This window comes from Apis mellifera, linkage group LG4, assembly GCF_003254395.2.
Source record: "Apis mellifera strain DH4 linkage group LG4, Amel_HAv3.1, whole genome shotgun sequence".
Lineage (NCBI taxonomy): Eukaryota > Metazoa > Arthropoda > Insecta > Hymenoptera > Apidae > Apis > Apis mellifera.
The window spans coordinates 8,120,629-8,140,824 of NC_037641.1; the positions used below are offsets into that span (position 1 = coordinate 8,120,629).

General features: G+C 30.8%; 2 protein-coding genes and 1 non-coding gene across 6 annotated transcripts; 1 reads left to right on the forward strand and 2 right to left on the reverse strand.

The window, feature by feature from the left end:
- Window positions 1-238: 238 nt before the first annotated feature.
- LOC100576361 (uncharacterized protein C1orf194) lies at window positions 239-10,444 on the reverse strand. 2 transcript variants are annotated; one of them, XR_003304569.1, is made up of 6 exons: window positions 10,266-10,444; window positions 1,493-1,710; window positions 1,241-1,381; window positions 887-1,079; window positions 422-488; window positions 253-347 (listed from the first exon to the last, which is right to left on the reverse strand). XR_003304569.1 is itself a non-coding variant. In XM_016912040.2 (5 exons), exons 2-5 carry the CDS (start codon window positions 1,697-1,699, stop codon window positions 481-483), a joined length of 549 nt encoding a protein of 182 aa, XP_016767529.2. In that variant the 5' UTR covers window positions 1,700-1,710; window positions 10,266-10,444; the 3' UTR covers window positions 239-480. The 2 variants fall into 2 exon arrangements, 1 of the variants encoding a protein (XP_016767529.2); XM_016912040.2 differs by having other exon boundaries at window positions 239-488.
- Window positions 10,445-11,589: 1,145 nt separating this feature from the next.
- Window positions 11,590-11,662, reverse strand: TRNAV-AAC. The gene has a single exon. It is a non-coding gene; the product is annotated as a tRNA-Val (tRNA).
- Window positions 11,663-13,956: 2,294 nt separating this feature from the next.
- LOC408808 (prosaposin) lies at window positions 13,957-19,697 on the forward strand. 3 transcript variants are annotated; one of them, XM_006562656.3, is made up of 15 exons: window positions 13,957-14,062; window positions 14,144-14,231; window positions 14,827-14,932; window positions 15,238-15,601; window positions 15,723-16,028; window positions 16,121-16,309; window positions 16,394-16,513; window positions 16,808-17,068; window positions 17,172-17,306; window positions 17,373-17,537; window positions 17,645-17,864; window positions 17,978-18,289; window positions 18,428-18,555; window positions 18,658-18,888; window positions 19,160-19,697. In XM_006562656.3, the coding sequence occupies exons 2-15, from the start codon at window positions 14,195-14,197 to the stop codon at window positions 19,247-19,249; spliced, it is 2,664 nt and encodes an 887-aa protein (XP_006562719.1). In that variant the 5' UTR covers window positions 13,957-14,062; window positions 14,144-14,194; the 3' UTR covers window positions 19,250-19,697. The 3 variants fall into 3 exon arrangements, with proteins under 3 accessions (XP_006562719.1, XP_392338.3, XP_006562720.1); XM_392338.7 differs by having other exon boundaries at window positions 13,973-14,231; XM_006562657.3 differs by having other exon boundaries at window positions 13,973-14,231; window positions 18,440-18,555.
- The last annotated feature ends 499 nt before the right edge of the window (window positions 19,698-20,196 follow it).

The window sequence follows — 20,196 nt, forward strand, 5'->3', positions numbered from 1 at the left end:
AGGGGTGTCTCGTATTTTGGGACGATTATATGTATCGTATCGTGATTTTTCAAAATAGTTAGGATAATAGGAGATATATTGTCCGATGATTTATATTTTTTGATTATTTAATTTTCCGTGTTCTTAATCCGCGATCCAGTGGTTTTAGAAAGTGGTTATAAGAAATACGATTGTTTAATGACGGTACACTGACGATAATTTTTGTAATAAAATATGTATTTCTATATTTTTATAAAAATACTACACGATATGTTATACTTTATTCACATAGTATTACGTAAAATTTCATTATTTCAGGCCCATAATTATGTTATTGTGCGTATTTGTTTCATACGAAGACTTCTCGTCTGTAGAATAATTTTTCTTTTTTTTAATTTCATAAAAAGAAAGAAGAAGGATTTGTCGATTATTGATACTTTACCTTATAATAATAATAATATATTCCATTCCAGCAAAATTGTTTTCTGTAACGTGTTTTTATCAAAATGCTAAAAACGAGAAAAATTATTTAATAACAAAGCGATACTTAATAATATTGGATACTTTTTCGATGTCTAATAACTTTTCGTTACGTTTTAAAAAATAATATATAAAGAAAAATATATTAAAAATATATTAAAAAACCAACAAAAATAAAAGTGCGTAAAACAATGCGTTTTAAACAATTAAGCATATTATTCTTATCAATTGCTTAATCGATAAAACACGTGAAAAATGATACATGTATTCATAAACACAGAGAGAATTCGCGTATGATACGGGTATGATAATCATAAAATGGTCGATTTAATTTGCTCAAATATAATTGTTGGCAAAGGTTTGCTTGCTAGGTTTGCTTTCATCTCAAACACCGATATAGATCCATGTTTAAATATTGTTTAAGTACTGTAAAAAGTTCCGTCGATTTTGCGACTGTATCCGGGATTGGATTGGACCGAGTGAGGCGCGGTGATATTTAATTTCACGCTACTCGGATGGACTCGTCTCTCTGGCACCGGGCCATAATAACACTCCGCTTCTTTCACGTACAAGGTCACCGGCTCTTTCAACTCCTCGGGGATGTCCGGCTCTCTGTAAATCTTAATTAATCGGGAGCAAACACGTAATTTAAATTATTTGTTCGATCGAGACGACGCGTTGGAGTTGGGTAATTGGAAATTTCATTCATCGACGAAATATATTTTATATTTCACGATAAACAACAGGAATAAAATTACCCCTCCCTCAATATTTATATTACCTCGACTTTGTTCTTTAAAACGCGCCACGTTTTCTTCCCTAACGTTTCCGGTTGCACAGGGATATAAGATTTAGGCACGAGCGTGTCTTTGCTATGAATGTACACGGTTGAGAGTGCCAAATCCAAAGAGTCCTCCGGCACCTGTAACGTTCATTCAAATATTGTACGAATTTTTCTTCTAAACAGCGTATAATAGTTAAATCAAAGAGATCTCTCGATATATATATATTTAGACGAATAATTTTCGATTACCTCTTTTCTCTGAAGTCTGCAATCTTTTCTTATACTTGTTAACGTGTGATGCGCAAACAGACGCTCGTACACGTTCAACTTTCTGCTCCATTCTAGGTCGTTCGGCGAAACTTTACTACCTAGCACTGGCTTTTTCGTCCACACACCTTCCCGAGGATACAGATCCGGCAGAGGGTAAGGATTTCGAATATAACTGACTTCTGCCATCCCGATATTATCTGCAATTACATACACGCCTTTTTGTTCTCTCCTCTTTTCTCAACGAAACGTGTATACGATGTATAAAATAAAACTGTAAAATGTACTGTCAATTATCGTATACGTGTTGTATGCTATACGATAAAATTGGTACACTTAAAAAATCTATATATAAAATAAACAATATTTACCACGTATCGATGTGAATAACGATACGGAATCTTATTAACTATATTGCGTTCGTTAACTCGACAACTTCAATGGAAAGTTGTACGATCGGAATTAAACGTTACTTTCCTCTCGAAATATCGAAATATATATATATTTATGAAAACTGTATATATGTATATATAACACGAAACGTTATATACATAAGTAGTCGTAGAGGATATAATACCTGGATTGGGAAAAATGAAAGGTATTTCGTATTCGTAATGGAGCAAGATCGGTTGGTTGCGTGTTTTGCTCGGGAGGTGGCCGTCCATGACCAACGTCGACGCCCGATATTAAACCGGCAGTAATTTATGTTAGCACGGGCGTGCATAATGCTGTTTGTATAAAGCGGGACGGGCACGTGTCGGCTCGTGGCATCGTATCACTCCTACCTCCCTCAATTCTTCCCAGCCACAGTTGAGAGCATGTTGTATATACGATTTTAAATATTTCTTCGATTTATCCAAATCGCCAAAGGATGAGAGGACGAGTTTCCGTTTCGTTGATTGACATTTTTTTCCCTGGATTGGAATTGTTCAATTTCTTTCCTTAAATATGTCGATAAATATTGTCGAAAGTTGAGTTTACGAGGTGTGATTCCTCATTTTTCAAGGATCGGTGCGTTTTAAATCCAAGTAAATTTTGTTAAAGTGGACGAAGTTGTTTCGTATCAGAAGAATAGCAATTTTCGTAGACAAATTCGTTGCGTATATAAAAAAGTTTTCTTTGTTTCAAAGTCGTTCATCGTCGCTGAGATGAAAATAATTGGCGGGCTGACTAACAGCTGACTGTTGGGCCGGATATAAAAGGAAAGGCGGCACGTATGAATGGAGGCGGCATTCGGGGGGAAATCTCGGTTAAATTTCACAATAAGCTCTTTCAAGGGCTCCTAAACGTGAAAGCGGTTGTAACCGAGCTTTGGGGAGCGGCCTTGGAAAGCGGACCGTAAAGGCGAGAATGAACGAAGGAATGAACGAAGGAAGGAAGGAAGGAAGGGGATGGAACTCGATAAGTGGACACTGAGTTGAGAATGATGGAATGCAGACCGCCCGCATGAATTAAACCAGCCCGTTTATCAATGGATCCGAATCGGAATTTTTCGTGAAGAGCGAACGATCCTCGTCTCTCGGGGATACGAGGTATCGAATACCGGATGTTAATCCTTGAGGATGAGTCTTTGAAGAAAAAAGGAGATGAGAATGATCGGTTTCCAAGATGCCCAGAATTTTTACCAGACGTTGTTCTTTAACAGAGAAATTCGATGTCGCTTTTCATTCATCGAGCCTTCTTGTTTTCTCCTTCACTTATGAAAAATCATATTCTCGTTTATAGAACGAAATACTTTCTCTACGAAAAAATTCCTTCATAGAGGAATGGGTAATCGAAGAAAAAAAAAGATGAGAATGATCGGTTTCCAGAGAAATTCGATGTCGCTTTTCATTCATCGAGTCTTCTTTATTTTCTCCTTCATTTGTGAAAAATCAATGACCGTTATCGGATATTCCTGTTTATAGAACGAAATATTTTCTCCACGAAAAATTCCATCATAGAGGAATCGAAGAAAAAAAGGAGATGAGAATGATTCCAGAATTTTTATCAGACCTTGTTTTTTAACAGAGAAATTCGATGTCCCTTTTCATTCATCGAATCTTCTTTATTTTCTCCTTCATTTATGAAAAATCAATGACCGTTATCGGATATTTCCGTTTATGGAACGAAATACTCTCTCCATGAAAAATTCCATCATAGAGGAATCGAAGAAAAAAGGAGATGAGAATGATCGGTTTCCAGAAAAATTCGATGTCGCTTTTTATTCATCAAGCCTTCTTGTTTTCTCCTTCACTTATGAAAAATCATATTCCCGTTTATAGAACGAAATACTTTCTCTACGAAAAAATTCCTTCATAGAGGAATCGAAGGAGATGAGAATGATCGATTTCCAAAATTTTTACCAGACGTTGTTCTTTAACAGAGAAATTCGATGTCGCTTTTCATTCATCGAGCCTTCTTTATTTTCACCTTCTTGTTTTCTCCTTCATTTATGAAAAATCATATTCCCGTTTATAGAACGAAATACTTTCTCCACGAAAAAATTCCTTCATAGAGAAATCGAAGAAAAAGAGAAGATGAGAATGATCGGTTTCCAGAGAAATTCGATGTTGCTTTTCATTCATCGAGTCTTTATTTTCTCCTTCATTTATGAAAAATTAATGACTGTTATCGGATATTCTTATTTATGGAACGAAATACTCTCTCTACGAAAAAATTCCTTCATAGAGGAATGGATAATCTGTATGCACCGAGATGAGAAAAGATCGTTTCGCGCGTCATTGGTCGCACGCACGCAGGGAGCAAGCATCATCCACGAAGCTGGGTTCTTGAAGCGGGTCCGGGCTAGGGTGGAGGAACCGACACGCGTAATCGCGTAATCGCATAATCGTGGCGCGTGCTGAAGTTCGGGTTGCGGGAGCTTTGCGTACGTCTACATCGGCGCACGTGCGACATTCAACGCGTTGAATCAACAACGATCGCGAATCACGAACGTAGCCGTGAATACGGCAGGCAAACCCTTGCCAACCGTTTTACGAGATAATTGTTCCGACGAGCTGATCTCCGGTTAATAATGTACGAGATGGCCATTCAATTCGAAGAATCGGCAACACCTGAATTATCGATGAGCTTCGATATCAATACAAGTGAAATTGGATAAGAAAAATATCTGGTAAATCGATTCTTCTTTTTTTCTTCGCTTAGAGTTAAGGTAGATGAAATATTAGGATAGAAGAGAGAGACTTTAATCAAATCAAAAGAAAAAAGAATCAAGACAATATACAATATATCTTAAACGTTTACGTTTTTCAACGCTCTTGAAAAATCTCGCATTAATAACAGTAATAATAACAATAGGGGGTGGAATTGGAAGGAAAGAAGGGCGGATGAGGTTAGGAGTCGAGGAGGAGGTGCATAGGGAACATACGGAGAATCCGAAAGAAAAGGGAGAATGTATCCCTTCGATAGATAGATAGGTGCGGTCACTGTCAGAGGGGGAGGGGAGGTTGACAAAGGCTGACCAAGGGTGGAAACATTCAAATGGTAATCGGCGCGCGTCTAACATATACCGACCCTCCGACCCCCGTGCTCGTGCTTAAGGGGGTGCGAGCACCCCCTTGGCATACACCCTGCACATTCGCACCAGAATCAAACCAAATATTGGCAATATCATCCCTGCCATTGCTGCGTCCCCTCTCACTCTCTCTCTCTCTCCGCGACCTGCCTCCTACACTGGCTGGGAAACGATGTCCATTTGAATGCACGATTCCATTACCGGCGACGATATATCGGGCCGAGGATATTATGGGATTAGGATTTCAAGGGAAAGAAAACTCGGTCACAAGGAGATACGATGCGTTTCTGCACCTTCTCATCTCTTTGCTGTTCAATATTTGTACGTATTCGAAATTACAAACGGTTGGATAATAATGATGCTGATGATAATTATAATCTAAGATAAAATAACGATGAGTTTATATCATATCGGGTGAAAGGTGAAGCGTGAGATATTTTAATGCGTCCGGTTAGGAAACGATAAACACGATATTCGAGGGGTGGAAAGAGTGTATCGCGTAGATCTGACGGCATACGACGCGAGAGAGACGAAAGAAATATTGATACAGCTTTGTTCGAAAAACGTCCAAACAGAGAGGTGCAAGCGTCACGCCCCGTTCTCTCGTGCATTCTGGAAAAAGGAACGTCTGTACAAAGGGTGATCGGAATATCGGGTAACGTTCGTTGATCGTTGTTGCGCCATCGCTTGTGAACGATTCTAAATTCGCAGCTGTCTTCTCGAATTTTTTGGATTTTCGCGAATCATTTTCGCTTATCAAAAATATATGAAAGGAATTCAAACAGGTAGAAACTTTATCTTTTTTTTTTCTCTGTCCTACAATCGACTACTCGTTTCAAGAAGAGAATGCTTCAATAAAGATTCTAGCTCGATTTTTGGCTGAGAAATAATACCGTTCACCGAGATCCCATGACCCTTCGCGAATGGAATAATGTCTTACACCCTGCGTGTCCAATTCGATGAAACCAATGGGGAGGATAGGACAGCAGCGCGACAGGTGGCCCGTGAAATCAGTGCACGAGTGCGCCGTTCCATCGAGCCTGCCGTTCGATACGGTTCATTAGGAAATTAAGTGTATAATAATTAGAATTGGGGTGCTGATGGGACACGTTAAACGGACGTTTTTTTTCCACCGACGCATCCACACGATCGAGAATAAATGGATTTCGAAATCACGAGAAATGGACAAAACTCGAATTCAAAGCTTTTTTCAAAACTTTGATATATAGTATATATATATAACATTTTAACATATTTATAACATTTTTAATATTTAGCAGCTTTTATTTCTTTTCTCATTTTTGCAAATAAAGTATAGTTTAGCAGCTACTCAACCCTTCCAATCTAAATTAATTTTCTAACACAATAATTTTACTACCGTAGTTAAAAATAAGAAACGATTCAAATCGATGGATGAACAATTACCTCAACGCAATCTTTCCAAAAAAAAAAAAAAGAAAATCGAACGAATCCAGAAATTCTTCTCAAGAACACGGAATGAAAGATCGAAGCGTGCATCAAAAAGAGACGCGTGCAAAAAAAAAAAAATCCTCTCCCTCCCGCCATCCAAAATCCTCCTCCACGCAAAATATCTCGCCTGGCCCGCGAAATGCAAGCCGGTTCCGCGCACGCCATTTGCATACCGATGATCGAGCACTCGAGAGCAGTGCGCGCCGCTTCCACATTTTCGCCCGCCGAGAGAGGTCGGCCGGCGAGGGGTGGCGGGAGGGGGACGCGCCGGTGTATTTTAGCATTTCACGTTTGTTTCCATTTAAATGGTAATCGAGTTCATAATGTAATTGTATTCACCGCGTAAGCCGGGTCTCACCGCACCCTGCCCCTCCTCCCCCTCCCCCCCTCGGCCATTGTTTGCATTGTTCTCCTCGCAGCGCGAACAATCCGCGCGCGCGCGCCAACCTTTCAGCCTCGCGTACCTCGCCGAAATCTAAACCCCCTCCTCCCTCCGTTTCGCGCCTCTAAAACCTGCCCCTCCCCCACCAGGGCGAGGCGATATTTTGCCGCAGTTTACGCGATACTGATGGATATCGGTGTGGAACCGATATCCTCACACCTCGAAAGACTCGATTCGTCCACTGGGCTTGATACCGACAGCGTGGTATTCTGTATTCTCGTTTTAACTGCGTTGCATTCTCTCTTTTTTTTTCTCCTATTTAGATTTTATATTTCAGGGGATATTCAGATTTTACGTTCCAGAGGGTATGTTTGAGAATATTATTCGACGATGTTAGTTCCAGTTTCGAGATGTTGCTCGCATTATGTTTTGGGGAGAAGAATTTTAATTTTAGATTTTAGGTTTGATTTCCCTGATTATCGAGATGATATTGTTCGAGAAATAATTAATTCTGATTACCGAATGTTACCAAAGAAAGGATATTTCTTCACAAGATTCACGAAAGACATAGATTCGTAATCTAACGGACGTATAAATACGAATAAATTCTTGAAAGGTTGACGAAGATTTACCTCCCCCTTCTTTTCGGAAGAACGTTATATATTGTTACACAGCTCACGGAAGAGTGGCAGAATCCGATGGAGGTCGAGGCGCGGGGGGTTAGAAACGGGGGAGGGCCCTATCGCAGGCTTGAAACGGGGCTGTATACGAAAACCGAGGGGGGAGGAAGGGAGAGGGGGGAGAGTTGGCCGCGTTATTGTAACGCAGGGGATGCCGGGTGTACGTGTTAGCCGAGTTGGTTGCCTTTCTCTCATACATATTCATCAAACGCTAATTAATCATCGCCAGGCGCGCCCACCCTCGAGCCACCCTCTCTTGGCAGCAGGCAGAAGCCGGTGGAAACAAAAAAAAAAAGAAAAAAAAGAAAAAAATATATATATATATACACGATATTCCGCAACGCAGACACCTCTATATATTACGGGCGCGCATCCAGATGTCGAAGCCGGCGAGATTTTTAAATGGAATTGACAACATCGGGAACGATCGCGGTGAATAACAAAAATTTATCGTTGCCCGGAATTGCTGGACTGTCTGGATTAAATGGAGGGAGGAATGGGAAAGGGGAGGAGGGGGATATTACGAATACGGTGATCACAGGTGACGAAATTTTCACGTGGACTTCGTTTAAGGGGTTGGTTCGTCGTAGAAAGAAATTAATCGTACACCGAACGTAAGTATTCTTGTGTTCACGAAATTTTCCCTTCTCACTTGTTTCTCGAATAATTTTTTTCGAATAATAATTTCCAAAGTAGAAGCGCGTTATATTATAAATTGCCGAAGGTAAATTTACTTTGCTCGATGGATTCGATTCAATTTTCGAAGAGTTAAGTCGTATGAAAAAAAAAAAAGAAAGAAATTTTTAGAATATTTCCTCGGCGTGAAATATCATACACGCGTTATTGACTTGGTTCCTCTCCTCTTAAACGCGTCGTGTAATAGCGCGAAGGCCAATAAGCGCGCGGGCAATCAATCTAAATTGTAATTTCGTAATCCTATTAAACAGGAGGCCACCTTCGCACGCACTTGGCCCGGGTTCGGGACGCGTATAATTAGGTATCGTTTATTTTACACCGCAGCCTAGGAGGGTGACACTTCCACCGTGTATAATATATACGGCTGTTTAGGGGTTCCGGGCGGACGTAGACGGTGGCCACGATGGTGGTAGAGACGGTTCGTTGCTAATGGCGATGCGATCATCGCCGTCTAGCCATCGATATTGCGGGGATCCCCTTTTCCTTTCTATCGCCCCTAAGCGTAGTATTCTTTCCTTGCGATGTTTGACAATTCGATCGAACTCGATCGATAAGAAAGGGACAAGAACTTTTGTAATGGAGAAAAATTTCGCTCGATCGATAATCGATGCGATTTCCGACGATGGAAAGGAAATTGTCGTTGAATTCGCGTTGGAAAAAGTCTGGTCGCCGATGTTTTGACTGGCGACATCAAATCGCGACAATGGCAGATTGTCTGCTGACAAATGAGCGGCCCGCCACGGGACAGCGATCCACGCACGAGACATATGGTCCTCTATAAAAAAAAAAAAGCGCCAGAGATACAAGAGATGGCCTGCAGTAACAGCATCCAGTCGATCCGATATTAATGGAGACCAAACACCGCACATTCTGTGTAGCCTCTGTCCCCGTTGTGTGTACATATTGGTGCGCCATTATGTCCCTGTTATAATGTGTACACACACACCCCCTTTCGATACAATGGAATGATCTATGATTGTGCCAAACATGGATCGTCAAGTCAATTTTTCGACCTTCTGCTCTGTCTCTCTTTTTCCTTTTTTTTCTTTTTCTTTTTTGCGATCTATCCTTCGCTTCTATTTGGATTTTGGGATCGAATTTCGTAAAAGTATTGAAATCTTATTTCTCAACCCAGGCGAACAGAATTAAATTTAAAAAGTCATTAATAATTCCAACAACGCGTATTGATATATTAATACATTAATATTTTCAATTCGAAAAAATTATATCGACGATGCTTTACGAAGAACTTTATAAATGAATTTTACATTATACACGTTAATGAAACACTCGAGGCGTAGAATGAATATTCCATCTCGCGGTTTTTAATGATTACGATACGTTTAAATTAGCCGAGATCGAGTCCACGGAACGATTTACGCTTCACGGTTAGATTCGAGTAATTCCAGTTTTCCTGAGCGTGCAAACAATAAAATTGGATTTAGCGATCCTCGTGGCACGTACGTGGCGTGCGACTCGAAGGGTGAGTTTTCGGAAGGTGGACAAGCACGCCGGTTCCGAGGGAGGGTCGGGAGATCAAAGACGCCCTCCGGCCAATTCCGTAGTTTCCACGTGACATATTAGGTGGAAATTGACGGCGACAGCCTCGAGTAACGACGCGCCCGATAAACTTTGATCATTTCACCTGTGGGACTTCGTTTCGATTCGTGAATATTATTATCGCGATATAGGCGCGCCGATTCGCCACCCGTGATTACGTTGCCACGATGGAAAAGGCGAAGATATCGAGTGGTCTTATTGTTATTGACGTGACGATCGCGTTTCAGAAAAGGATTACGCTCGTTCTACCGAAGATTAATTTTGGATATGAGAAATATTTTATCAATTTTATTTTATACACGGTTTTATATTGCTGAATGACAGTTTTGTTCAATGTTCTTGAGTAATTGAATTAATTGACGATCGTGGATTAGAGAATAAGCGATAAAGAAATTCTAATAATCAAAATAATAATCAATCAAAATAATTGTAGATGTATTTAATACGTACCTTTTATTAACGGTAAACGACGATACTGTTCGACGAATTTACTTAGCAACCTGTGAAGACGCTACTTGTTATGAATAGATTCAAAATTAAATCGATATTACTTTCCATAGAAACAGTTTAGACAGATAGATAGATTGGATCGCTACAAATTAGACAAATAGCGACATCTGTGAGGAGAAAGTTACATTAAACTAAAAAGATATCGGAATCATCTTACTAATCATCTATTTTATTTTTAATCGATTCAGAATAGAATAAAATTGTAATGTTGATAATGAAATTTAATTTACATTTCAATGAAATAATTATAAATTAAAAAATTAAATGGTAAAATAATGAAATGCAAATAATATTAAGAATCGAATATATATTTCGTAGTCACGCCTGAAGGAAAGACAAGGAAAACAAATAGTAAGACAAAGATAGAGATAAATTAAAAATATTGAAATCAGCGCCATCTCTAGAGTGCCGCAAATGAAACACATAAAAGAGGAAAGAAAATAATGTAAGAAGGATAGAGATAAAGCAAGAATTGATCGATAGTGCCATCTCTTGAGCGTCAAAATTATTTGTCCATAGTAGGATAAGGTAGAAAGAAGAATTGAGTATCAGCGCCATCTCTATAAATGACGAAAAATTAAATATTTTCAAAAATATTTAAGAGATGGCGCTGATCTTCAATTCTTATTCTACCTTACCCTATTGTAAAAAAATATCTTTAATATATATTCAAGACACTATAAATCAATTCTTGTTTTATTTTCTTATATTATTTGTTTTTCTCATATATATATTTTATTTACACCATTTTGGAAATTTCAATATTTTTAATTTATCGCTATTTTTATTTTATTATCTGTATATCTACTTTTTATATGTCTGTATATTTTTCAAATTTTTTTATATTATATTATATGTTACATATTATATATTAATATATAATAATAATAATATATAATGTATTTAGATAAATTATATATTATTATTAATATATAATAATAATAATATATAACGTAATTAGATAAATTATATATTATTTATATTCTTATATATTGCATAAACGATATATTTGTTTTTAAATTTATTTTTAAAGTCTTGTCTATGAGGTTATAACACTTATAACACTTCACAATCACTTATAACACTTTAACAATTTTGTATTATTTATTAGATCACAGTTACTACAAATACGATAAATTTTATAAATGTTTTTATAAATATTTAATTAATAGATTAAAATAAATAGATTAATTATTTTTTTATGACATTATATAATTTAATTTTTTGACTAAAAATAAAAATTATTGAATATTAAAAAAAGAAATGTTTCCGCCCGGGATCGAACCGGGGACCTTCCGCGTGTTAGGCGGATGTGATAACCACTACACCACGGAAACCGTTGAATAATTATTTTTTTAAGAGTAATTTATGGAAAATTTTTATATAAAATTTTATATAAAATATTAAAAATAAAATATAAATATAATATTTATGAATTAATATTTTCTGAATCATAAGCAAGTTAAATACAACAAAACTTTCACACTTGGTTCATTTATTTAACATTTTTTTGATTAAAAAGTAGTTTAACTAATTAAAATTTTTTTTATTTTATTATTATATTATTATATAAATTTAAATAACGTATTTAAAACGTAAATTTTAAATAATTATTAGATTTATTTCATAATAAAAATAAAAAATTCACTATATTTCAAATTTAACAAAGAAAAAAAAATATCGTTTTGATAATGAAATTTCAAAAATTTAAAGAGTACAGACGTTAAAAAATTTTAATTTTAAAAATGTACAAATTGTACAATTTATATTATATATTTTATAATAATAATTCCTAATATCATAATAATATGAATAAGTAAATCGACATAATTGATCTATTTTTAATGAATGAAAAAATAAAAAATCAATATTATTTAAACATTTATTTTTTTTTTTTAATAACATAGATTAAACTAAAATAAACTTTAATCTTCTAATTAAAATGCATAATTTTTATTTCTAGAAATATCTTTTATGGATTTATCGCACAAAGTTTTTAATACTTTTCATGATAATAATACGTTAAAGTAACATCACTATTTAGAGTTTTTTTTATATATTTATATTACATATTATCTACAGCAAATCATTATCCTTCAACTCTCAAATATGGTTGAACTTTGACATTCTGACATATAATTATATTACTTACTTCGTAATTTTCAAAATTTAAAAATAAAATATATAATATATAATTGAATATATTAATTTGAAATATTATATATCTATTTTTTTTCTTTTGTGTTTGATATTGCATCAATTATAATAATGACAATATCTCAAGTTATATTTATGAATTGCAAATAAAGATTATAAATGTTTATGGAATTTGAACAAATATAAGATTGATATATAAGATTATCTTTTTATAGTAAAATTGAAAATTACAATAAAATAATTAAATATATGAAAATATGAAATGCAAATTATTACAATATTATTACTATATTTAATATTTTTAAAACATGATATTATATATCAGTAAACATATTTTATTTTTTAATGGTTAATATCGACACGAACGGTTATTATATCGACAAAATGTAAAACGATAATGTGAACATAAGAAATTTAATGTTATAATATAATTTACTTTTATCTCTTAGTATGGATATTTTTTTATTTTAACGGAAACTTACAAAGTAAATCTGAATATAATTATATAAATTTGAAAATATGTTATATGTTTTATAATTTTGAAATTATTATTTTTTTATTTTTACGTATTAATAATAATTTTTTAATTATACATATATTTTTAATATTTATAATATTTAGAAATATTAATAATTAATTATTAATACGATAATGAACAGATTAAACTTTAATTTTGTTATATATTTTTTATATAAAAACACACTTTTGATATTCGATACAAAAAATAACCAAAACACATTTCATTTTAAGAAGAATTAAGATGTCAAATTATCTTTATATTATAATCTACAATATTGTAAGAATATAATAAAGACAAAAATTATTTTTATATATTATATTTATTTTTACTTTTTAATTAAATGAAACAATAAAAATTTCGTACAAAACAATAATTTAATTTAATTTTCATTATTTGCACTATTCCGTCACAAAGAAATATCGAACATTGCAATCGATCAAAATATCATTTGTCTTAAATTTAATTATTTGTTATCGAATATTATATACATACTTCAGATCCGATAACAATCTTTTTGTTTTGTAAGAAATAGTTCTATTATTAATTTGTTTATTTTTTTTATTATTATAAGATAAATTATGTATCTAATGAAAACACTAAATCACGATCACAAGAAAAAGAAAACGGCACTTTAACTTGATGACAATTCTTTTTTGTATCACGCACTTTTTATGTACACTCCGATAGATGACACTACGAATATTATTTGTAGTGAAAATCAATTCGATAATTTTTAATATTATTTTAACTTTTTCCATAAAAAAGTAATATGAATATGGATTTCTAATTCAACAAAATTTTAACGATGTTTCACAATTTAAGAATGTAACAATATAAACTTATTCTTGTATCGATGAATAAGGAAGATTTATATCACGTGATAGAATGTTATACTCCTATTGGCTACTTAGTATCATAGAAAGAGAGGGAATGAGAAATACATCGGTCAAAGAATACGTATAAACGCTAGAAGAGTCACTTGACAGTAGCGCCTGGTGGACGAATGTTAAGCAATACATCGATAGAATTCTCTAATACGGAACTTTTTACAAGGGTAATTGTACGTCATCTTTGAACAGTATCATTAATACGTATAATACGTATAAGAAAATAACAAAGAAATAATCATTAAATTCTTAAGTTTGTATTGGTACGCTTATCGCAACGGAGATTGAAAAGTTAAACGGTAAAGATGAACATTTTGATTGCGCTTTGCGCGATCCTTGCTGGTAAGTATCTTGATTATTAATTTAATCCTTTTCTTTGTTTAATTGCGACGTAATTTTATGTTATTTTTTTGTATATTATTTTTATTCTTTCGAAATATATTTGTTACGCTATAATTTTCGAATTTTTGTCACGCAATATTATTATTGTATCTTGGAATCATAATATTATTGAAATTATTTTTTTTTTTAAACTGAACTTATTACACTATGAAAAGTAACATTAATTTTATTATATTATTATATTATTAGTACATTTTATAATCATTAGTCACATAAGATAGGATTTGCTTATTCAGATGAATCAGATGAATCAGTGCTTAACAATTAAGTATGTACTATAGAATAATTGATGAGAATTATTTAGATTAGAATATTCTTCTTAAATATATTTTCAAATTGTTATATGTTTTTTGCCAATTATATTATTCTAAATAAAAATATTAAATATATTGTTTTTATATTATTTTTAGAATAAGTTAGTTATATTCTAAAAAAATTAAATCTTTTAATTCATTTCTATAAATCATTTCAATCCATTTCTATCATTCTTATATAATATTTTATAATATTTAAACATATTTATTATATATTTTAGTTTGTAAAGCAGGAGTAGTAATACAAGCTGAGGGTCCAGCAGATCTTCATCTTTTAGGTGAACAAGAATGTACATGGGGACCTTCATATTGGTGTGAAAACATTAAGTAGGTTGAATTAAATATATATATATATATTTTTATATTTTTATATTATTAATAATATATATTATTAATAACATTATTAATAACATTATATTGCCATTGATATTTAATTAATTATAATTAACTAAATTTCTATTATATATTGTATAATTTTTAGCTTCATAATAAATTTTTTATTAATATCTAATTTTAAATAATAATATAGATAAATATAGATAATTTTTCATTCAATAAATTATATATTCAATATATTATGAATTATTATAAATTAAATTAATATTAAATCATTTTATCATATATAAATATAGAACTGCAAGTGGATGTAATGCAACTAAACATTGCATTGATAAAGTATGGAAACATATGAAAGTACCAAATGATGATGATAGTGTTTGTACTATTTGTAAAGACATGGTTCAACAAGCTCATGATCAATTAGAAAGCAATCAAACTCAAGAGGATATAAAAAACGTTTTTGAAGGAAGCTGTAAACTTATTCATATAAAACCAATTGTGAAAGAATGTATAACAATTGTAGATCAGTTTATTCCAGAGCTTATTGAAACTTTGGCATCTCAAATGAATCCATCTATTGTTTGTTCTGTTGCTGGACTTTGTAATTCTGCTCATATAGATGAATTAATTGTAAAATATGAATCATCCAAACCTGAGGTAATTAAATTAAATTTTTAATAAAATAATTATATGTACAAATATATATTATATAAATATATATTACAATTATATATTGTAATTACTCATGTTAAAATATTTTGAAAATATTGTATTTTAGATTAAAGAGTTGAAATCTCGTTCTTTGGAAAAAGATGAAGTTGAACCTGATGAATGTTCAAAATGTTTCACTGTGGCAGCACATATGGAGCATAAATTAAATAACACTCCTCGTGATAAAATATTACAACAGATGCTTAATTTATGTGCAGAATTTAATAGTTATTCAGATGCCTGTTCTGCTACAATTCTAACTTACTTTGATACATTATATACTCATTTACAAGAAAATTTCAATGCTCAAAATATTTGTCATTTATCTGGTCAGTGTAGTAATAAATTTCACAAACATGAAGATATTGATACAGTAAGTTTTAAAAGATATATATAAATATATAATATAAAATTTTTGAAAAATTTTCAAATATTATAACTAATTAAATAATATATATTTTTTAGACCTTAAAAGTAGAAATTAGACCACTTTCAAGCGTAGGTATGGTCGATGTAAATGATGATCTTCCATGTAAATTGTGTGAACAACTTGTAGGACATTTAAAAGATCTTTTGGTAGCTAATACTACAGAAACAGAATTTGAAGAAGTATTGAAAGGATTATGCAAACAGACCAACTCATTTTCTACTGAGGTATAATAAATATTATTGAATTATAACTGTATATATTTCACATAATAGTTTAGTTTTTAATCTTATATATATATGTTTTTTTAGTGTATTGCTATAGTTGATGAATATTATCCACAAATATATGAATATCTTAAGAAAGGTCTAAATTGCAATATTATTTGTAAAATAATGGGAATATGTCCTACTCCAGGAAAAACAGTACAGGTCAATAAAATTTTTTCATTTAATTATATACAAAACTATTTTGCATTCTAATCAGGATTCTGCCTTTAAGTTAGTCATTTGCCACTTTTTATTTTTGCAAGTAGAAACTATCTAATATAAACAAATGTGGGTATCATTGTATTTCATTGTATTATTTTATTTATTTATTTCATATTAAATATAAATTCTGTTTTGGAAATTGAATCCATCAGAATGCAATATACTTCTATGTATTTTTTAAATATAATTGCCATTAATAAAATAATATTAATTAAAAAGTTATATATTAAATAGAATGAGCCAATTTGGCCTTTAGTACCTAGAGATGCAGGTGAAATTGGAATGCGTGTTTTCCAAAATGCAAATGAAAATTTGAAAAATGATAATGAAGAATTGAATAAATCACAAGCTGAAACAATGCAATTGCCTATTGAAAGATTAGTACCATTTCCTATGTTAGGAGAATCATTAGGAACTCAAGGAAAAGAAACATGTGCATTATGTGAATATATATTGCATTTTATACAAGAAGCTATTACAAATCCTACAACAGAGGTAATAAATTTAGAATATTTATTTATATTTTTTATATAATAATATACTAATAAAAAATATATAATATTATATAATATTAAAATAAATAATATTAATGCTTCAGGAAAAAGTAAAAACAACTTTAGCAAAAGTATGTAAGAAATTACCAGAATCTATATCGGAACAATGTACACAATTTGTAGATCTTTATGGAGATGCTATTGTAGCTATTTTGGCTCAAGAAATTGATCCATCTCAAGTTAGTGTACAAGTTTATTACAAATTATTATCAAATATATAGGAAATTTTAAAGTGCTATTTACAGGTATGTTCAATGTTGCATTTATGCCCAGATGAAAAATTAATGAAGATGTGGCAAAGTATTCCAAAGAAGTATATGCTTGAAAAAGTACAGAATAAACCTAGTTGTCCACTATGTTTACTTGCTGTAACACAAATTTACGATGTTATAAAAAATAACAAGACCGAGGTTACAATAATTATTATATTATTTATATATTCTTAAATATTTAAATATATTGAATGTATTATATTGAATTTATTGAATGTATTATATTGTTATTTAATATTATATAGGCAAACATAGAAGCTCAATTGGATAAATTATGTATTCATTTGCCACATAGTTTAGTTGATGAATGTACAGAATTAGTCAAAGGTTATAGTAAAGAGCTTATAGAATTATTACTGGCAGATTTAACACCTCAAGAAGTATGTGTTTATATTAAATTATGTGATCCTACTGAACATCTTGGTCCAAGAAGTGAATTTATTACTGACAAAGATGGTGAAATTTGTATGTATTACATGCATTATAATTGCATATAAATTTATATATAAATTTTTTATAAATTAAGAAAATATGCTATTTATAAAATTTATTTTTTAAAAATATATCTTTTATTTTAGTAACTAATGAAATACCAAATGATCCAATAAATACTGAAATATCAGATGATTTAAATAATGTAGATTGTGTTGTTTGTGAATTTGCTATGCATTATATTGACAAATTTCTTGATAATAATAAAGAAAAGAATAAAGTTGAAAATGCAGTGCATAGCGTATGTAATCATCTTCCAAAAACTATCCATAAAAGATGTAACAGGTTTGTTAATAAATATGCCTCTTCTATAATTGATATTATCACAAAAGATGTTAGCCCTAAGCAGGTTTGCTCTTTCCTTGGAGTATGTACAAAATTGATAGAAGAAATGAAAGGTATATAAAAAATTTATAATAATAATTATTAATTATTATAAAATATTATTATAATAAAATATAAATGAATTAATGTAAACAATAAATTAAAATATAAATATATATATTTATAATAATGGTAATTTATTATAATAATAGCTTCTATAACAGAATGTACTATGTGCAAAACAATTATATCGAAAATAAATGATCGAACTATTGATGATAACATTGAAAAAGCAATATCTAAAGTATGTCAATATTTGCCATCAAATATGGAACATAAGGTAAAAAAATGTAATATATATTTTTTTTGTTTTTGAATTTTTTGTTATTTTTAATTTAATTAACTATTAATTAACTTCAATTTTTATGAAATTTGTTTCTAGTGTACTATACTTATTAATTCTTATGGAAAAAGCATAATAAATCTTATTAAAAGAGGTGAACATATTGATAAAATTTGTAGTAAAATGGGTATTTGTGCACCCAAAGATTATTCAGCAATATCTTTGGAAAATTTACGAATTAAACGATCATATGAAAAAAATCGTATAAAACACTGTACATGGGGACCTGTTTATTGGTGTTCTACTAATGAAACGGCTCGTGAATGTAAAGTAAGTAAAATAATTCATTTTATTGCATGTGAGTAATTTTATATAAATGCCAATAAATAATATATAAATAATACAAATTAATAATAATGAAAGTTTCATGAAATGTATAATATGCAACTACATTATTTCATGTTTTTCTTTTATATATCATCACAGTGTTACAAATAAAATTTGCCGACATTTATGTATTTAATATTAATGCTAAATGATACAATTATATAATGCTATTATAATTAAATATATATATATATTACTTATTTATTTATTTAAGGCTGTTGAACATTGCAAAGAAAATGTATGGAAAGCTGATTTTGCACCTCCTAAACAAATTACCTTAAGTGAGACAGAACCTAATGTTTAAGTTTGTATTCACATAATAAATTGAATTATTTTTTGGTTTTTGCATCTTAAAATGTTAAGTCCTAAGAATTTCACATTTCTTTAGAATATTATATTGATGGTATGAAAAATTTAACATCAATTATTAATATTATATATTGCACTTTTTAAAATATAACAATATGATAGCACTATTAAAATCTTTCAAAATAATGATTAATTACAATTGCGTAATGTAGAAAATTTATATATATATCTAAAATAAATCTAAAAATAACATATCGTAAATATATTGCGATATGTTGTAAATATATATTTTAAGTTCATATTTTATAATAACAGTTACTATATAATAACTGCAATATTGAAAATATAACAATGAATCCATATGTTTATATATATTTAGTAATTATCAATATACTTATAATTATTATGTATCTGTTGCATTAATGTCAACTGTGATAATAAAACAAAATAAAAATACAAATTGATTTTATTTTTATTTTTTATTAGTATTTTATTTGTTAAATTATTTATATATTGATATTTATATTATATCTTTAAACAGATATTAAAAACTTTAAAGTAAGCTTAAGATGCTTATATTAGCTGAATATTTACAGTTTCTTTAATATAATAAATTTATTATTATAATTTTATATTAGTAAACACAATTATTCAAAATTTTATTAGCGAGGCAAAGATATTTCAATAAAAATATCAACATCAATCAAAATATTTAAATAGTGCTTCATTGCATATCTAAACATGATAATTCTTTGTTTATAAACAACAGTATTAATGATATGATAACATAATTACATAATTTTATCATTTTCAAATCTTTCCTAACCTAAAAACTATCTCCAATTATCATATTATATATGCTATTATTATAATTTAAAATTTTAATAATTAAAAATTTAATCATTCAATTTAATGGTTCGATTGATTTTTTAAAATATCAAA

What these genes read in the sequence shown, in the direction of transcription:
- LOC100576361 (XM_016912040.2), bottom strand. Translation starts at nt 1,699, where the DNA reads ATGGCAGAAGTCAGTTATATTCGAAATCCTTACCCTCTGCCGGATCTG. An exon ending in GCAGACTTCAGAGAAAAGAG is followed by an intron (nt 1,382 to 1,492) that starts GTAATCGAAAAT and finishes TGAACGTTACAG; the next exon opens with GTGCCGGAGGACTCTTTGGA. An exon ending in TTTTAAAGAACAAAGTCGAG is followed by an intron (nt 1,080 to 1,240) that starts GTAATATAAATA and finishes CGATTAATTAAG; the next exon opens with ATTTACAGAGAGCCGGACAT.
- LOC408808 (XM_006562656.3), top strand. Translation starts at nt 14,195, where the DNA reads ATGAACATTTTGATTGCGCTTTGCGCGATCCTTGCTG. An exon ending in CCAACTCATTTTCTACTGAG is followed by an intron (nt 16,310 to 16,393) that starts GTATAATAAATA and finishes ATGTTTTTTTAG; the next exon opens with TGTATTGCTATAGTTGATGA. An exon ending in CATCAAATATGGAACATAAG is followed by an intron (nt 18,556 to 18,657) that starts GTAAAAAAATGT and finishes ATTTGTTTCTAG; the next exon opens with TGTACTATACTTATTAATTC.